The following is a 19,616-nucleotide window of genomic DNA, read 5'->3' as shown; positions in this document are numbered from 1 at the left end:
CTGCTCAGCCTCGGCCCCTCCACGTGCCCACCCAAGGCCAGCACCACTGCAGGAACACGTCTGGCCGGTGAGCTCTGCCCCTTTCCAGCCGTCACCACGGACTCTCCAGCCCCGTAGAGCGCCTCCTCTGGTCACGGCATCCTGGCCTCCAGGACTGACAGGGATCCCGCCCCTGGGTTTCACCAGCTTCCCCTCTTGTTCCAACAATGTTCAGTTGAGCCTGTGGTGGCCCAGGCCCTGCTCCTAGTACACGATGAATATCAGCTCCAATACCCATCCTTTCGTGGACGGAGACACGAAGGCCCTGGAGCTGGCAGCCTCTAGTGATGATGGAGCCAGTTGGGCCGGTGAAGGCCCCAGGTGGTCCCAGAGCTGCCACACCAACCCTGATGCCCTGGCTGTGGCCACTTCTACGTCACGGAGGAAAGCCCTCTGTTGACGCCTAGGCTTCCTCAGGGATGCACGACTGCGATGGACCCCAACCCAGCCGCGTGCGCGGCCGCGCCCACTGGCAGCTGCCTCCCTCGGTACACACTGGGCCTCTGCTGGACAGATCTGTCCCACCTGCCGGCCCCCATCCTCCCCAGTCGGATCCTGCTGACCACGCCCCCTCCTGTCGCCTGGCCCCACAGTCCTCTGCGCAAGCCCCGGGGCGACCTCAGGGCCCTGCTGTCACGGCCAGGGCCTGGGGAGGGCAGTGTGTGAGCACGTGGGTCGGCCCCTGAACAGGCACGCGCTGGCTGGCCGGGGGAACCGCAGCCGCCTGCCCTCGGGACCGTGCGCCCAGCCCGAGCTGCCTCCTGCCCGGCAGCCCGGAGGGGGGACCCGCTGCAGTGCCGAGAATCCCACCCTGAGAAAAGTGCTCGGGCGACGAGGGAGGGCGAGGAGGGGGGCAGTGGACGTTGGGAAAGAAAGGGGCCAGCCCGGGCCCCCTCCACCAGGAGAGCCGTTTGTCCACCGGGCACACGGGTTCCCAGCACCGGGGACGAGCGTGACAGGACTTAGAAGCCAGCGTCTACGTGCGACGCCTTCGCTTGGAAGTAGGCGCGTAAAGCCGTCTTACCTGAAGCGGGAAACTGCAGCTGACCGGGCCCGATGCCGCCCCGTCTGTGAAGTCAGAGAGCTGGACTGCGGCTGTTTATTCCAGTGGCGTTTTCTTCTCGACTTAAATCAAGAGGGTACCTGAGAATAAGAAAGACTTTAAATAAATAAACCTCGGTTCAATCTTCTCGAGAAGCAGCTGCTTTCGACCGTCGTACACAGATCACCCTTGGTCTGTCAGACGTGACAACTGAGGATCCAGAGGGGAAATGGGACGTTTGAACAGGAAGGCTCAGGACGTGCGGCAGGTGTGCGGGACGGGGACAGGGCCCTCTCCCAGGAGCCCCGGGCAGAACAGGGCCACGGGCTCTACCCTGGCTCCTACGCCAACGAAGAGTCCTCGAGAGCGTGGAGGCCCCCGTCTACGGCACGGTCCCACGACAGGCCACACCCTCGTTTCGGAGAGAACAGTGTCACCCCTCGTGCTCATTTACTGAGTCTCCATCCACACCCACCCCTGTGTCTACGGGGCCCGCTCCCAGAACTCCAAACGGCACCCCGCACAGGATGGGGCCTAATGGGCTTGTACCCCGTGGACGACTCTTTTTTCACCTGCCAGGAAGGTGAGGGACAAACTGCCTCCACCTGGCCTGCCAGGAGGGCAGGCAGAGGCCGAGCACTTACCTGTTCAGGTGACAGGCAGGCGCAAGACACGCACACAGGTACCCGGGCCAGGTGATGAGCAGGCACAGGGCACAGGACACCAGGAAGCAGACGCAGAACCCCAGCAGGAGCAGGACGGCCTCACCCCTAGGACGGACGACACACAGTCCCTGCAGGCTGGGCCAGGTGAGGTGTGCCCAGCGGATGCCCGGGGCCCCTCCCTCCCTCCCCTGCCCCACCCGGGTCCCAGCCCCCGGGAAGCAGCAGTGCTCTCTGGGGAGCTGCCCGTGCTGGTCCTCTTCTAGCAGAGGAGCCCTTCCCGCGTCCGCCCTCACTTCCCCGCCGCCCCAGGGTCTCTCTAGCCCTGGGAGCGCCCGAGAGCTGCTCTCCTCGTGCAGGAAGCGTGACGCTTGCACGGACTTGGCTGCCGGGTACCGCCCTCTTCCTGGGCCTCACCTGGAAAGGGTTTTTCCAGAAAAACTTGGATCCCTATGAGCCCTGCATATGGCCACTGAGTGTCCACAGTGTCTGGGGCTGTCTGGGGCTTCCGTGTGTTTTTCTGGAAACTCACAAGATCTTGAATACAGTTCCCTGTGCTATATTACGGAAGAAACTTGTTTATCTGTTCTATAAATGCCTGTCGTTATCTGCAAGTCTCCAACTCCCAGTCTGTCCGTTCCCAGCCCACTCCCCCCTGGCAACCACAAGTTTGTATTCTCTGTCTGTGACTCTTTTTCTCTTTTACATTTAAGTTCACTTGTCTTTTTTTTTTTTTTTTTTTTAGGTTCCACATATGAGTGGTAATACTACATGGTGTTTTTCTTTCTGTTTCTGGCTTACTTCACTTAGAATGACCTTCTCCAGGGACATCCATGTTGCTGCAAATGGTATGATGATGTCATTTTCATGGCTGAGTAGTATTCCACCATATAAATACATCACGTCTTCTTTATCCACTTATCGATGGACAATTAGGTTGTTTCCATGTCTTGTAAGTAGTGCTGCTGTGAACACTGGGGTGCGGGTGTCTTTCTGCATTAAGGTTCCTTCTGGATAGAACCCAGGAGTGGGATTGCTGGGTCATATGGTAAGTCTATTCCTAGTCTTTTGAGGAATCTCCATACTGTTTTCCACCATGTCTGAACCAAACTGCATTCCCACCAGCAGTGTAACATTATAGGAGGGTTCCCTTTTCTCCACAGCCTCTCCAGCATTTATCATTTGTGTGGACTCTTGAATGATGGCCACTCTGACTGGTGTGAGGAGATACCTCATTGTAGTTTTGACTTGTATTTCTCTGATAATTACTGATACAGAGCATTTTTTCATGTGCGTGTCGATCATTCACACGTCTTCGTTAGAGAATTGCTTGTTTAGGTCTTCTGCCCATTTTTGGATTGGGTTGTTTCTTTTTCTCCTATTAAGTTGTAGGAGCTGCTTACATATTCTAGAGATCAAGCCTTTGTCGGTTTCATCTTTTACAAATAGTTTCTCCCATTCTGTAGGTTGTCATTTTATGCGAAAGCTTGTAAGTTTAACTAGGTCCCAATTTGTGGATTCTTGCTTTTTCTATTGCTTGAGTAGACCGCACTAGGAGGACACTGCCGAGATGTATGTGAGACAAAGTTTTGCTTGTATTTTCTTCTAGGAGCCTTGTTGTTTCTTGTCCTATGTTTAAGCCTTTAATCCATTTTGAGTTGATTTTTGTGTATGGTGTGAGGAAGTATTCTAGCTTCACTGATTTACATGCAGCTGTCCAGTCTTCCCAACACAATTTGCTGAAGAGACTGTCTCTATTCCCTTGTACGTTCTTCCCTCCTTTCTCGAAAGATAAATTGACGAAAACATTGCGGGTTCATTTCTGGGTTCTCCATTCTATTCCACTGATCCATACGTCTGTTTCTGTACCAATACCATGCCGTTTTGCTTACTGTAACTCTGTAGAACTGTCTCAAGTCTGGGAAGGTTATTCCTCCAGCTCCATTCTTTTTCTTCAGGGATGCTTTGACAATTCTGTGTCTTTTGTGATTCCCTATACATTTTATTATGCTTTGTTAGTTCTGTGAACGAATACAATTTAAGTATATCCCTTCACTGGAATCCTAATTTCAAGGCTCTTCTATCCAACCTCGTAACTCCACACATTTTAATACCAATAATCTCCCATCGACCTCATGGGTTACAGTTTAGGTTTTGTCTCATCATGAAACTTTCGCTATGTGTACAACCGGGCTGCAGCCATGGCATCCTATACTGAGCATGCTTTGTACTGTTTTCCCCTCAACTAGCCTCTGGTCCATCACCTTCCTCACAGTAGTGTCTATACGACTTAATACAAAGCCCTGGATTCACCTCTTAAATAAAACATTTACTAAATTGTGTTATTCTCCAAGGTGTTAAAGAGAAGATGAAAATCTTGCCCTGAAATACACATGTATTTCTACTGATCACAGAAACATGTTTAAAGTAAGAGCATTTAACTTCATTATCCACAATGTGGGTTCACATTTTGCAGGAATAGGTCGTAAAAGTTGAATTAACACGGCAAATTAAGAGGGAAGAGCCAGGATGACTTTCCCATGATCCTCACCGCCCAGGCCTTCTGTGTCTAGAGGGGTGCAGGGCCTGAAGCAATGGGTCTATAACACATCTAGATGTCCTGGGTTCAGATCTCACTGAACAGCCCGGACGGAAGCCTGCAAGGGAGGAGAAGCAGACAGCCTACGGTGACGGCAGATGGTGCAGGTGGCCCAGGGGCCACAGGGATTCGACCTGTAAGTAAGTAACAGCCCAGCAGGGAGAGGAGTCGCTTCTGTTTTGGCAAGGACAGGTGATCCAGTCTTAATTATACATTAAGAATTTTCTCAAGAAACACGTTATGTCCCTAATTCACCACATACCTTTAGAAACTAAACGCCATAGCAAGAGAGAATTAAGGTAACCTCTGTCAACCTGTATAGTTTTATCTGACGGGCAAGAAGAAAGATAAAACATGCATTCAGAAGCAGAATTTGTGAGAGGGAGGAGGTGACAAGTCTATATTCCTGGTCACCTTCGCATAGCACCTCTGCTTCCTTATCTGTGTCATCCTAAGAGGAGGACAATTCGGTGAGGAAGCTGCCCTCAGAGGAAGGAGAGCGCTGGGCTATCACCCTGGTGCAGGCCTGAAACACGGTTCCAGTGGCAGAGGCGTGAGGACTGAGTCTTGAAACCTAGTTGCAGAATCCATACTGAGGCCCGAACGCCCAGCTAAGTGGGCAGGATTTGTTAGACGACCGAACTACTTCCGTGTTAGTGATGCCCACGTGCCGTGTAAAATGAATAGAATGAGAAGAGCAGAGGATGGGTGCCGGAGCCTTGAGAACACTAACATTTGAGGGGTCGGCAGAGGTGGGATGGGACATGAAGGAGGTGAGAGAAGTGGCCAGAAAAAAGGTTCTCGGAGTTCCGGGACAATGTGATGTCCCATTAATTCAACCAATATTTGTGGCGTCCCTACCTTGTGCTGGGCACAGTTCTAAGGGCTCAGGATCCAGAAGTGAACAAACTGATAAAATCCCTGCCCCAAGCAGCTCTAGTCGACTGGGGTCATCAGGTAATTTCCAAAAAAAAAAACAACAACAAAAAAAGCGAAGTCCTCATGTGTGTTAGATGATGGTGCGTCATCTGGAGAAAAACATGCAAGGGATGGAATCCTCAGGAAATGGGACAGAGATTGTTGAGTGTTGGATTCTATGTAGTGTATTCTGAGAAAAAGTTCAAAGGAAGGCGATCAGCAAACTTGACAGGGACCGATTTAGTGAAATGATGGGAACAGGACACAGACTGGATGGCGGAGTAACCGTGAAAGAAGGGAGAAGAGATCCAGAAAGCAGTCTGTCTCCACGTGGAAGGGGAGGACCCACACAGTGCCTAGAGGAAGCTACCTATCCGGGATTAATGTATTTAACCGGGAGACGAGGACGTTTCTTGTTTACAGGTTGACAAGAAGAGAGCGAACAGCGAGGGTGTCTGAGGATCTCCCGGGTCTGACAGTCCCACCTCTGAAGGAGGCTCTACTCGGTAATAATCGTCTCGATGAAAGGGACGTTTCACGACACCAAGAGACTCGGATGTCCCTTTAGACTATGAAGCGCTAAGCAACACACTCATAAGCCGTGCGTGGACGGTGCCCCTGCCCCAGCCTTGCCCTGGACCCTGGCCCTGCTCTGCTGCCAGGGCTGGTCCCTGCAGGAGCCCGAGGCCCCTGAAGCCCCGAGCATTCACCCCTGTGCCCCCAGCGGCCCGTGTGGGCTCCACTAAGCCTCCTTCCCTGCTGCTCCAGGGGGCAAGTGCTGACCCGGGGGCCAGGGGGTGAACCCCGAGCCGCGCAGAGCCCCCACCCCGGCTCCGACTGAGAGGCTGGCTGCAGCAGGGGGTACCGGGGGGTGGCCCATGACCAGTCTGGTCTGCAGGCTGGCTCTCCCACACGTCCTTACATTTTCCACTCTCAGTTCACAGACCTGGTTTGGGAGCCACTTCCGTCGGTCCTGCCTTCCAGGAAGTACGTCAGCACCTCGCCCTTGCCCTGGACGCCGACTTTCCCACGGCACACAAAGTGGTACGTGCCCCGCCGCAGCAGCCGGTGAACTTCCTCAGTCACCTGCAGGAGAGACATGCGGGCATCACTCTTGGTCAAAGGGGAGCCCATGGAGGGGTCCCTCCTCCACCTGCACAGCCCACCCTGATCACCCAGGCCCGGCCTCCCTGGCTCGGCCTGCAAGCCAGGTCCTCTGGCTCCTCCTGTGGTGACTCTGGTCGCCCTGTGAGAAGAACATGATCCCACAAACAGAGCAGGGGACTCCGAGGGAACTAAGCGGCCCTAGACAAACAGGTGAGGACAGTGGTCCCCACGGATGATGGGTGGGCTGGACAGGGCCTACACAGACCTGGTCCCAGGGTGTGAGCTCCACGGTCACCCCAGGCTCCAGGCACACCTGCAGACATCGAGCTCCAGTTGTGGACACACAGTGGCAGGCCCGGCTCCCCGCAGGGCTCCCGGCACCGGCAGGAACCTCGGACAACCTCGAGGGTCGGGGACTGGCAGGAAGGGGCCGGCACCAGGCTCGCATCCCTGTGGCCGGCACAGAGCCCTCAGGGCCCAGCTGGGGTGCACAGGCTCCTGGCTCCTGGGGCCTCCGTGGGCCCAAAAGCGGGGGCCACCAGCGCAGACAGGGCGGTAGGCACATTCCCCTCCCTAGTGACAGCGGGGACGTGACTTCACTCCCCCAATTCTTGGGTTCCCAGAATTGGGAATCTAGCTAAACAACAGTTTAGCTGGAAGAATTCCCGCCTCACACAGTTAAAAACAACATGAAATCCTGCACCCCAATGTTCATAGCAGCACTATTGACAATAGCCAAAACATGGAAACAGCCTAAATGTCCATCAACAGGTGACTGGATAAAGAAGATGTGGTATATTTATACAATGGAATACTACTCAGCCATGAAAACCGACAACATAACGCCATTTGCAGCAACATGGATGCTCCTAGAGAATGTCATTCTAAGTGAAGTAAGCCAGAAAGAGAAAGAGAAATACCATATGAGATCGCTCATATGTGGAATCTAAAAAACAAAAACAAAAACAAACAAACAAATAAAAACAAAGCATAAATCCAGGACAGAAATAGACTCACGGACAGAGGATACAGACTTGTGGTTACCAGGGGGGTAGAGGGTGGGAAGGGATAGACTGGGATTTCAAAATTGTAGAACAGATAAACAAGATTACACTGCATAGCACAGGGAAATATACACAAAATCTTATGATAAATCACAGAGAAAAAAATGTGACAATGAGTGTGTATGTGTCCATGAATGACTGAAAAATTGTGCTGAACACTGGAATTTGACACAACATTGTAAAATGATTATAAGTCAATAAAAAATGTTAAACAAAACAAAACAAAACAACATGAAATAGGAGAAAGCTCTTTCTAGCAAGGTTATTTAAGCAGAAGAGGACACGATTCCTTGGGTCCTCCTCGCCTTACACTGAAGGAGACCACCTCGCTCCCCTCCCCTGGGTGCTGCTCTGAAACCCCCCACACCCTCCCCCTCTCATGCCATCTCCCATCTCTGGGATCTTTAGTTACAGCAACTCGGCCCATCCAGGGCCCAGGGTCTCAGGTCCCCAGGGTGTCAGTCCCTGGCAGAGCTGGGCAGAGGACCGTTCTTCTCCCCTGCCCGATGGGCTGGAACCTGGCCTTCTTCCCGCGCGGCCCTCGCACTCACTAACCATCGGCCTGCTTCTGGCACGCACGCCGTCTAATCCCTCTCTGGACAGTCAGCGCCCCACACGAGGGGTCTGGTCTGTCTCAGCACGTCTCCCCAGGGCTCCTGGCATTCATGAGTGCTTGTCGAATACAAGAAGGCAGGCAGGCAGGCAGGCAACCGAGGCCCGCGGGAAACCTACCCAGGGAAGCTCAGAAAGGAAGCATAACCACGGACTATCAGGACCTGCCCAGCTCCCAGGATGGTGAAATCTGCGGATGGCTCTAAATGTGCTGGGAAGGGGCCCCTCGGGAGAACCAAAGCTGGCTGAACCAGTGTAGACAGGAGGGCTGGAAGCGTGTCTGCCAGACCGATAGAAGGAGGCCCAGGGCGCTGTCACTGCCCTTAATTAACTACCTCTGCCAGTTTCTGCAGCTGCTCGTTGGTGAGGCGCAGGCTGGTGCTGGCATGGAGGGGCTGGGGGCTGCCTGGGGTCTGGAGGAAGTCGCCTGGGGAGGAACAGGATGCCGCCATCCACCCACCCGGACGGAGAAGGGTAGGTGGATGCCTGGGGCCTGGACCCTCGCCAGACTGACTCCATCTCTCGGCCTTGGGAGCTGGGCAGGTGGTCCCCCCCCCCAACGCCTTGTAAACGAGAAGGACGCTGTCCACTGACAACAAGAGTAACTCGGTCAGCCTGACGGTGGCTACGACAGTCACAAAGAATCAAATGGCCAAGAAAAAGTGGAGAGTGCTTAAACTCCCCAGGGTGCTGGCTGCTGGGTGGCCCCAAAGCTGCCAAAGGCCCCGGTCTAAAGCCACACAAGGGTGAGGGCCTCACTCAGTTCCCCGGCAGGGCTCACTGAGCGTGCCCCAAAGTCCTTCATGGAACTGAGCCCGAGACTGGCTGCTTACCCGGGGAGACACCGAGGTCACCAAGGCCACCACTCAGACGTGGCCTCTAAGACGCAAGGTGGCAAAATGGATCGTGATCAAAGGCTCCATTTTGCTCTTTCCTCTCACAGCTGAACCCACAACTCATCTGTTCAAAGAGACCTGTGCTCCCGACACCCCGACGCCCTGCTCGAGCCCCCGGATGCACACGGACAAAACCTCTGAGTCTGCTCCTGACCCTGAGCTTTTCCTCTCACTGTTTTCACTTGTTTTATGAAGAACGAGCGGCAATAAAGCATCCAAAACGTTGTGCAAGGAAATGCTGGAGGTGAGGATGACCCACCACCACACACAGCAAAGCCGAGGTTTGACGGCAGGCGGGGACGGGCCGGGGGGTCCTCCCGGGCCGCCTGGGAGCTCGGGCTGCATGCCGCCCCTGTGTCCCCCTCAGCCTCGAGATGCCAGCCAGGAAGTCCCAGGCTGAGAATCAGGGCTGTGCGTGACGTTACCGGGGCGGGTCCTGGTGAGTGTCCAGGTCAGGGGCTCAGAGACACGAGGTCCCCAGGAGGCCACGAGGGCATCCCCTAGAATGTCCGATTCTTAGCCGTCTGCATGAGGCTCCCTGTGTCTCAGCAGCGTCGCGCTGGAACTCTCCCCAGAGTTCCCTGTGAGGCCCGGCCGGCAGGGGAGGACCCGTCCCACAGCCATGTCGACTTCACGCTGCATGAGAACACGTGCTGGGCCCCCTGGAGGCATGTCCAGGGAAGCATCTGCTCGGTCCCCAAGCGGATGGCCGAGGTGGAATCTGGGCATCATCGTGGTCAACCTTCCCTTGGCTGGCTTACTCCTTGGAAAATGGGGCCCCCGAGATGTCCCTGGGACTGTAGTCTGCACAGAACCCCCATCTGCCTCTCCTGGGACGGCAGACACGGGGTGGGCGGTGTCCTTGTTTGGACTTTTGACCCAGAAGAAAGAAGGCTCCCGCCGGAGGGCTGAAGAATGAGACCGTGGGCAGGCGACAGCTAATTGGACAGTATTTTCAGGAAAAAAGACACCTCTTTACAAAACTTGAACATTAAAATCTGAGTCTTTTGTTCACTTCTTCCAGGGAAGAACCAAAGGCTTAGTTTGGGCCAGCAAAGGGAAGGGCATCTCTCCTAGACTGTGACCACGAACCCCTTAAAGAACCACACAGCAGTGGAGCGTAAGTGCTTCTCCCTTCAAACAGGAGGAGGAGCGTGATGGGCTGGGAGCACCTTCTGCGCAGAGGGCGGTCACGCGGCCGGGCCGGGGGGTGGGGGTGGGGGTGGGGACCGCTGGTCTTACCCAGGCTGACAGACGTCAGCAGAGCCCCGCTCCTGTCCTGCCCTGTCCCAAGTGCATGGGTGCTGACACTCAAGCCAAATGGAGGAAGGCGCGGGGCCGGGTCTGCAAAGACCCTGCGTGATGCTGGTGCTCCCGGGAGGTCCACGCAGAGGGACCTTGGAGCCAAGACGCAGCGCTGCCCTGTGGGAGTCCAGACACGGACTTCGCCAGGCAGCAGCTGAGGGAGGCTGGATGCTGTTGGGGAGGCCACACCACGGTAACTGGCCCTCACCGGAGGCTGAGGGAACAGGGGCGGCTCTGAGCAGAGGAGTGGCCGACTCACACCTGACTCCAGACACTTAGACATGTGATGTCGGCTCTGGACGTGGCCGGGCTGGAGAGTGGGTGGGCTTCCCACCAGGTCTGCCCTGGGACATGACCAGCTCTTAGGGAAGGCTGTGAGGAACAGGGGTGAAAGATCCTGTTAGGGAAGGAACACAGTGTCCTGGGATCGACGGCATTAGGACAACGTGCGTGCTCTTGACACCACTGAGCTGGGCACTTAAAAATGGCTAAGACGGTCAATTTTACATTATGTGTGTTTCACCACCTTAAGAGAAGCTTAAGGAAAAGAACGCAGAGGTACAGAGATCTCACCTATGTTCTGAGAGCAGGAGAGCGCCGTGAGGATTTTGACCCGTTTGCCTTTTAAGCTGATGAATCCGAAGGACCCACCAAGGCACCTGACCGACAGCTAGTGCCCCAAAATGCCAGCTGGGGCCACCGGAACCGAACAGGCACGAGGTGGGAGAGCCCCACGCTTACAACCTTCTCGTTGGAACCACATCCTGCAGGGGGCTGCACCCCAGTGTCTTTGTCAAAACCTGGGATGAATGCACATCTCACAGGGCCTGCAGAGGACCCAGTGTGACTCTGATACAGCAAAAGCCCAGTGCTAACTGGTGACAGCCACTGGGCGCAGTCCTCTGACGCCGCCCTGAGGCCAGGCCGCAGCGGGAAGGCAGCAGCCCTGCTCGCCAAGTGCCACGCTCTCTGCCCTGCCCCCCGGGGTCCCCAGAGGACAGCCACAGCCACACACAGGGGACAGGCTCCCTCCCTCTGAGGCTCCCAGAGGCCTGCAGTGTCCAAGCCTCAGCTGACTCACACTTGCTCATTTGTTCTAAAGGAAATTAGGAGAGTGGGTCCACACTCCCTCCTACCCGTAAAGAGCAGGCGCCACTGTCCTCGACACCTTCAGATGGCTCCCTGCCCAGGGTCACCTGCTGCTTCCCAAGTCAGGTGGCCACACAGCACTCTGCCCTTCGAACGGCGAGGCAGCCCCTTCCCTTCTAAGGAGTCGTCACGCACTGCCCCCAAACATCCCAGTCACTCATCACCCCGACTCTCCCCATGGCCACGTCGGGGCCAACCCCCAAGGCCGCAGACACATCGAGCCCCCATCAGCGTGCCTGCCTGCAGCTTCGCGTCCCCACCCAGAAGAGGCAGACGAGGAAGGGAGGATGCAGGCTGCAGGGCTAGGTGGCCGGCCCCTGCCTCACCCTTGCCTCTCCTGCCTCCGTCTCCTGCCTGCAGGATGGGCACCTGCACCTTGGGGATTCTGAATGCACTGACCTGGATCCTGCCCGGGACCCCGTTGCCGTCCATCCACTGGCCACGTTGACTGTGTTTCCCCAGAATGTCGTACTGCAGCCTGCAAGCCCCAGTCACTCCGGCCACCGCGGGGCCCATGTTGATGCCTGGAAAACAGCCCCGGTGTGGTGTTAGTGGGGAGGCTCTGGAGGGGAGGAGCTGGCCCTTGTGGGGTCATGGATTCCTGGGGCCACCAAGTGCAACCCCCCTCCCTGAAGCAGGGACCCCACAGCATGGCTGAGCGGCTGCTCCCAGCCCCTGCTTGCACCCCACACCCCCAGGAAGCAGTCCTGATCCCGAGAAAAAGTCCCATTTCCTGGAACAGCATCCTCAGACCGAGTCTCACCGCTAAGAAGGCTGACCTTTCGGTCTGTAGAGCCACAGTGTGTGTCCCCCCACCCCCACCCCAGCTCCTCCTTCCAGAAAGGACAGCAGCTCCTGACTGCTTCCCTGGGTGGGATCCCTCAGCTCCTTCGGGACTGGGGCCCGGAATGAAGTATTTCAAGATGCTCTGAAGGAGAGCGGAGCCCCCCTTCTCTTTCTGCGATTCGGGGTCCTAACGGCCTGGGGAGCGACACAGGCCCGGGTGCCCCAGCTGTGTCTGCGCCGACACCAGGTCGCATCTACTGATTCTGTCCTCACGTGTCAATTTTTCTGAGCTCAGCCAAGTGTCTTAATAACATTTCAGACACTCGCCCGGTCAATCCCCCGAAGCCTGGGCAGGGGGTGCTGGCGTCTGCGGGAGAAGGTGGGGGAAGCGGGCAGAGCTGGACGGTGAGTTGGGAGAGCTCGGCCTTGGGCCAGGCAGATGTGGGACCTCGGGGAAGAGTCCCCAAAGGGCCCACTTCACAGACGGCTGGGGCGACGCAGAGAGCCCCCCTCTACCACCCCGGAAGCGTCAGCCCACGTGAACGAGTCGGAGCCAGGATCCAGCCTCGTGGGACCAGCCGTCCGGGCACAGAGAGGGCCAATCAGCCAGCAGATTCTCAGTAACAGGGTAAGAAATAGAATTTCCATGACGGGCCCTTGGATCTGTCCCCTCTCACGTCAGTACATCTGTTAATCCGAGCCCGCAGCCCCGGAGAACTGACCACTGAGGGGGGGGGGGTGAGGCACAGAGGGCGGCCTGCCCCCACCTCCAGCCCATCCCTCAGGCCAGGCACCAGCTCTAAGTCAGCGCTTCTGCTTAAGCGCGTCAGAACCCCGCCCACTCGGAGGGACACCTGCTGCCCCCTCACACTCAAACCCAGCTCTCGCTCCTGCTCTTAAGGCCACTAGACGTTTCAACTGCAAAACGGCCAGACATGTCCAGTTTAACTAACTCTATCACGGACTAGCAGGAAAAGGAGAGAGAGAGAGAGAAAGGAGAACAAGAAAGAGACCATAAATCTGCAGGGAGGAGGGTACATAATAGCTCAGTGGTAGAGCACGTGCTTAGCACGCAGGAGGCCCTGGCTTCGGTCCTCAGTGCTCCCATTAAAAAAGTAAATAAATCAACCTAATTACCTCCCCCACTCGAAATTAAATCGAAACACCTGTAACAGCTAAGACACAATGTTTTTAAAAAATCATAAATCTCCAGTTTAACTACATCCTTGACTAGTAAGAATTTTTGTGGGAAACTATCTTCTTGCCAAAAAAAAAAGGAGGGGGCGGAATATAAGAGTTAAAAAATAATCTAACAGTTTTATAAAAGCTAGAAAGGAGCTTAGACCCCCGATGGTCCCCCACCTCACTCCCAGGTGAGGGGAAGGGACCCCAGGAGGACCAAGGGCCCGGCTTGAGTCTGCACAGCCGGGCTCTGCGCAGGGAAACGGGGCGCCCTCCTCCAGCCGCGTGTGGACTCAGACGTGCACGTGAAAGCCTCTGAGACAATCAAGATTTCTCACGTGCCTTGTGAGCTGGACAATCACTCTTTCGGTCCTAAGTCACCGATACCCAGCTCTGAGGCTCACCCGGCTGTCCCTGTGTCCCACGCACTCCTCTGGGTGGCTCCACCCGCCTCCCTGAGACAAGGGAGCCTGGAACGGCCTCCTAGGCAGAGGGCCGTGGCCACCAGCTCCCGGGCCGGGTGCGGGAAGGGTGCGCTGGCCCGAGTGACGGGACGGCCTGCGGCCACGTACCTGCACGGAGCACGAAGTCGTCGCAGGACCGGTAGTCGATCTCGTCCGGGACGCCGAGCGCCTCCACGGGGAAGGCTGCCAACGCGCCGAGGCGGGAGGAGACGCACGGCCTGACCTGGATGTGAGCACACGCGGGTTATTACAGTTGAGGGGCGCGAGGGCAGAGGCAGCAGGGACGCTCAGCCAGTGACCTGCAGGGGGCCAAGCGGCACCCCTGGTGAGCTCGCGATTTGATCTCCACATCAACAATGCAGCAGCCGGGCTGCTTGAGTTCAATCTACAGGTCAAGCAGGGAATAACTGACGTCTTGATGATGTCCTTCTAGGCAGAAACGCGGACTGTATTTCCACTTAGCTAGACCTTCTTTGACTTCTCTCATCAGAGCTTTCTCGCTTTCCTCATAGAGATACTACCTGTATCTTGAAAACCTGTACCCGGTATTTAAGTGTGGGGGTGTGTGCTAACACAAAGGGTATTGTATTTTCAGATTTCACTTGTTCACTGCTGGTGTATTTTAAAAAATCGTTTTTTCTATATAAATAATCGTACTACCTAAGGACAAGGACAGTTTTATCTCATCCTTCTCTGTCTATACACCTTTATTTCCTTTTCCTGTCTCACTGCTCTAGCCAGGTCTTCCAGTGTGACTGGCAAACAGGAGCGGTGAGAGGAGAGGGGCCTCCTTGTCGCGCTCCTATCTCGGGGGAAGGCATCAGTTCCTCCGCATCGTGTCTGCGGGCACGCTACAGGGGGATTTGGTAGATACTCTTTATCAAGTTGAGGAAGTTCCCTTCTATTCGTAGTTTGCTGAGGAAGTTTTCTTTAAATCAGGAATGGGTGTTATATGCTGTCAAATAAATGGTTTGCATCAATTGATATGATCATGTGATTTCTCTTTTTTTATCCTGTTGATATGGTGAGTTTTCTTAATTAATTTTGAAATGCTGAGCCAGCCTTGCGTATCTGGAATAAATTCAACACTCATTTGTGGCGCTTAGTTCTTCTCATACCTTGCTGAATTCAATTGTCTAATTAATATTTGGTGAGAATTTATGCATCTATATTCAAAAGGAATACTGGCCCGTAATTTTCCTTTCTTGTAATTTCTTAATCTGGTTTGCTATTGTGGCAATGCGCTAATGTGGTAATGCTGGACTCACAGAATGCGGTGGGAAGCATTGCTTCTACTTCTATATCCTGGAGGAGATTACAGGGAACTGGTATGACTTCTTTATGAAACGTCTGACAGAATTCACCCGTGAACCCAGCTACACCCAGCACTTTCTGTTTTGGAAGGTTATTAATTATTGATTCAATTTATTTAACAATAGACACACAAGGAGGGGGCCTGGAGCATCTAGGACGACGCGAGGTCGTTCAGCTCCCAGGTGAGAGCAGAGCCCCCTGTTGGGGGGTGGCACCAGGGAGGGACATGCTGCTCTGGCAAGACAAACCTCTCTGGACACCCCCAGGCCCAGCAGGTTGAAAGATGAGCCTGGAAGCTACTTCAGGCCACAGCTGGGCAAGCTGAGCCTTGGTGTTTGTGCCTTTAGGACCTAGAAACCCAACCTGAGACTCTCTTATTTTTGAGACGGCTTTTCCAAGCCCTGCGCTGTGCTGCTGGGGTGGTTTTCGAGCTTCACCTCTAGGTCGTGGCCCCAGACTGCACTGAACATGGAGAAGAGGATGAACCACCAGCCCTGCGGCCAGGCGGGCAGGGCCAGGCCAGGCCGCCCACACAAACTCAGCCAGGACGGGACACCACCCAGACCGTGAAGGTCTTGAAACAGCGCTTTCCCCCTTGAGTGTGGTTTCCTGAAGCCCCATCTCCCGCCTTGTGGGGATGGTGAACGTTATGCTCTCTTCCAGGATCAAAGGGGAGGACACGGTGGTTCTGGGCACCTGTCAACCCCACATCCCAGGAGCCTCTGATGGCCCGGCCTCTGCCCTGCGCCTGGGGGTGGGCAGAGGGGCCTCCCCTCCTTGGTGCAGCTGAGGGCTTGGAAAAGGCTACCCCGTGCGGTATGAGGCAGAGGGGAGGGTCCCTCTGGACTGGACCTCCAGCTGCAGCCCTGCAGCCCCTCCCAGAGCAGCTCGGCTTGGAGGAGCACCCTGCTGGGTCTCAGGGCCCGGGAAGCACTGCCACGCAGGCCGCACACTCACCGCGTTCCGGGGGTTGGCCATGAGGCAGTGCAGGGCGACGTGGGCCGGCAGGAGGTTGAAGAGGACCCTCCTGTTGTCCGGCTTCACCCTCTCCGTGTCGTCCCGCTCCTCCTCTGCCTGGGGATGACAGGATGCTCCGTTGGTCACTCGCCCACCCTTCCAGCATCCTTCACTCGCTCGACAACCCGCCACCTGACAAGATCCTCTCCTGGACCAGACTCTGAACTGTCTTCCCAACTGGGCCCTGACTTTGCGGCGTCCCTCTTCATTTCCGCATTGTCCAGTTTTAGCAAGAACCCCGCTGAGCCAGCTCACCCAGACACCCCATCCCTGACATCCGATCACCCCGGACATCTGATCGGGTTCCTCACCTCCCACCCTCCCCAGGTGACGTCCGATCACCCAGGCCTGTCCTCAGCATGAATCCTGTTACATCAGCTCAATCAGAAACCCCTGCCCCCTGATCTCTACTCTTCATCACTTTACAGCCACTGCCCCCACCCTGCCCCTCGGCTGTACAAGCCCACCTGCCCTTGCTGTACTTGGGGTGCAGCCTCGTCCCTCTCCCCCACTGCGAGGCCCCCCCGCAGGGGTCCCTATGCCTAACACCACCCACACGGCTGGCTGCTGGCGTCTAGCCGGAAGCCCCCACGTGACACCCTTCCCAAGGGACTCCCTTGCCGACCCCCGTGGAAGCAGAGGGGCTCCTCTTGCCTGCGCAGCCCAGACGTAGTCCGGCCGCAGCTTGACGTCCACGTGCCAGGCGTCAGGGCCAGCGCACGTGAGAACAGCAGGATGGCCAGGATCGGCTCCAAGCTGCCCCTTGGGGAAGAGAAGGAGGAGAACCCCATTCAGTGCCAAGAACACAAGACCCATCCACCGAGGGCCCCACAGGTGCGACACCCCCAGAGGCGCCTGGGACTGACCCGGGCTGAGAGCCACATCTCACCGAGAAACCCAAGGACCTGCTGGAACTGGCACCCAAGTGGACGAGGGGAGAAGCCCTGGCACGAACGAGCTTCTAGTCAGCAGACCACAGCACAGGGCATCACGGATGGGTATCTGCGACGCCTGCCCGTGGGATGCCCGGCAGCAGCAGCGTACCTGCCCCACGGTCCTCGCGTACCCGCTGAGGTCCAGGACGTGGTGACGCCACAAGCGGGGATCATTTGGGGCAAAGAGGAGACCCGCAGGGATATGGCCAGCAGGAGGGCGCCCATGAGGCCTCAGAGCAGGGTATGGGGCACAGCTTGCAGGGCAGGGCGGGCAGGGCGGGCAGCACTAGGGCCCGGCCCTCAGACGACAGGACCGCCAGGGACCCGTTGGGGCTGGAGCTCCCGGCCCAGAGCAGGCAGCCCACCTGGAGGGGGATGGAGGGGCCCCACTCAGAGCACACAGCACCCCCTCCTCCCCGGCATTCTCTGGCCCCCTGCCCCACCCACTCCCCCAGTGCCACCGGCCAGGCCTTGGGTACTCCTGCCCAGTCCTGGCCCTTCGAGGCTCCTCACTACCAGAAGCGGAGCCCCAGGACCTGGGCTGGAGGACACGAGACCCCTACCGTCCTCCTAAACCCCTCAGCTCCATCCTGTTCCCCCCCCCACCCCCTCCTTCCTGTTTCACTGCCCCAGCTTCTGTCCTTGGCACGCCACAAAGGGCCGATCACACCTCCTCCACTGGCCGATGTCCCCCTCACCCTGGCTTCCTGGGACACCCCAGGCCCACTTCTGACCCCCCTTGTTTCCCTCCCCATCCTAGGGGCGGGCCCTCCAGTGCGGCTCCCGGCGGCTGCCCCTCATCCCTGTCCCTCACGGCCCTTGCCACGCCCAGCCCCTGCAGACACGCTCACCACATATCCTGGGGCCACGGAGTAGATACAGACCACTGTGAAGATACACGAGATGGCGCCGATCGGGATCATCGAGCACTCTGGAAAACACCGAGCAATAAAGCACTATTGAAAACCAAGTCTCTTTTACAGTCATTTGTGGCCACAGTAGGTGATTCACACTCTAGAACGGCCAGAACCATCTGAATGCGGCTAGAGTCTCACCCATAATTCATCCTCCACACACATTTCCTGGCTCTTTTCATATCATTCATCTCCCAGGTGAAAAAACTGCCAAAATTAAAAAACTGAAAACTGACATCTCTAAATTAAAACAGCAACACTTCCCGCCATCTGCCCTGCCCTATGACGTTGACTGGCACCGAAATTCACTGAATAGATTAACTTGACGTTTTCAGAATATTGCGCCCTTCTGTCTCAGCAATGGTAAAAAATTTCCTTTACTTGTTTCTTCTTTTTTATGCTCTATGTTTCGTCCCTTTCTTCACACAGGCTTTACACGATGTTTGTAAAGTTACTAGAAATTTCATTTTCAGCTTCTTTAAATGCATTTCTACAATACTCAACAAATGATTTCATGGATAAAGTCAGAAGGTTTTAGAATCACACTTCTGAAATTAGAACGAAAACAAAACTTGAGACCACGGGACCACAGAGGAAGCGCGGACCAGCGAGGGTGCCCTGGGCCGCGTACTCGCGTATCCCTCTAACCCTCCCACCCTGTGAGGTCGGGGCCATTACGGTCCCCGCTCTACAGCCGAGGAACCGGGGCCCAGACACCACCAGCCAACCGCACGCACTCTGCAGACCAGGACGCAGCGGGCTGTTCAGCTCACGCCCCACGCTGACACAGGTACACACACACACACAGAGCAAACAGCGGCACGACGGCTAATTTGTCATAACACCAAAGAAAGACGGCCGGTCGGATGCAAACAACAGAAAACGCCCCTAGAACAGGACACACAGTCAGTCAAAGGCGGCCCTCTGGGGTGTCAGCTGTTGGAACGTCCTCAAAGCTCCTGTCACTGTCTCAGAAAGCGACTCTGCAGCCGTGGCCAGGCTGGGCGTCCCGGACCCCACGTCTGGAGGGCAGTTCACAGCCGGAGCTGAATTTCACGAAGGACCCCACGAGGCAGGGGGACGCAGGGCAAATCTGGAGTGAGAGCCTGTGCTCTGCAGGGAAAGAAGCCGTGGAGGGTGCCGTGACCGGGACACGAACCAGGAAAACCGCAGCTGCTCCAAATGGTCGGTGGGAAGCAGGGTGGCCGCTGAGTGACGAACCTCCCCGACGTGCCCGAGCCCTGTGGCTGTGGAGTTCAGTCGAGGCGAACGCGACAGCTACACAACCACATCCTCCGCTCAGCCGGCTGTGCTCCTGGCTTATTCTCAGGGCTCCTGCCCTGTGAGTTAGGGGCCAGGAGGAGGCATGGCCTGGCTCCCTTGACTGCCCGCTGCTGCTCCCATGGGAGGGGAGGGGGCGGGGAGGGGCACTCAAAGGCTTCCAACCAGGCGACAAATTAAGAACCATGTTATAAGCCACACTCACACAGACACACACAACTGAAACAGGCTTCCAGGGAACCCTGATGACGGTCAATAGAGTGACATTTTCATTCATTCCTATTCCATCCCCTTTGTTAACAGCGCACACACACACACACACACACACAC

General features: G+C 56.1%; 2 protein-coding genes across 4 annotated transcripts in view; both read right to left on the bottom strand.

Annotated features, from left to right (window-relative positions):
- The window catches only part of LOC140694585 (adenylate cyclase type 1-like), a 20,967-nt gene extending 2,959 nt beyond the window's left edge, over positions 1-18,008 (bottom strand). The window contains exons 1-9 of one of the 2 annotated variants that reach the window (XM_072957749.1): positions 17,943-18,008; positions 17,046-17,456; positions 16,811-16,918; positions 16,097-16,213; positions 13,934-14,048; positions 11,793-11,917; positions 6,207-6,346; positions 1,726-1,851; positions 1,064-1,182 (exon numbers count right to left, since the gene is read on the bottom strand). In XM_072957749.1, the coding sequence (XP_072813850.1) occupies positions 1,116-1,182; positions 1,726-1,851; positions 6,207-6,346; positions 11,793-11,917; positions 13,934-14,048; positions 16,097-16,117 (594 nt within the window). In that variant the 5' untranslated portion in view covers positions 16,118-16,213; positions 16,811-16,918; positions 17,046-17,456; positions 17,943-18,008 and the 3' untranslated portion in view covers positions 1,064-1,115. The remainder of the gene's footprint in view (positions 1-1,063; positions 1,183-1,725; positions 1,852-6,206; positions 6,347-11,792; positions 11,918-13,933; positions 14,049-16,096; positions 16,214-16,810; positions 16,919-17,045; positions 17,457-17,942) is intronic. The other variant, XM_072957750.1, reaches the window with a different exon arrangement.
- The window catches only part of LOC140694584 (adenylate cyclase type 1-like), a 20,966-nt gene continuing 19,355 nt past the window's right edge, over positions 18,006-19,616 (bottom strand). For both annotated transcript variants that reach the window (XM_072957747.1, XM_072957748.1), the window contains exon 10: positions 18,006-18,022. The gene's annotated coding sequence lies outside the window, so the exon portion shown is untranslated. The remainder of the gene's footprint in view (positions 18,023-19,616) is intronic.

This window comes from Vicugna pacos, unplaced genomic scaffold (assembly GCF_048564905.1).
Source record: "Vicugna pacos unplaced genomic scaffold, VicPac4 scaffold_56, whole genome shotgun sequence".
Classification (NCBI taxonomy): Eukaryota; Metazoa; Chordata; class Mammalia; order Artiodactyla; family Camelidae; genus Vicugna; species Vicugna pacos.
This window is presented reverse-complemented; position numbering and strand designations above follow the sequence as displayed.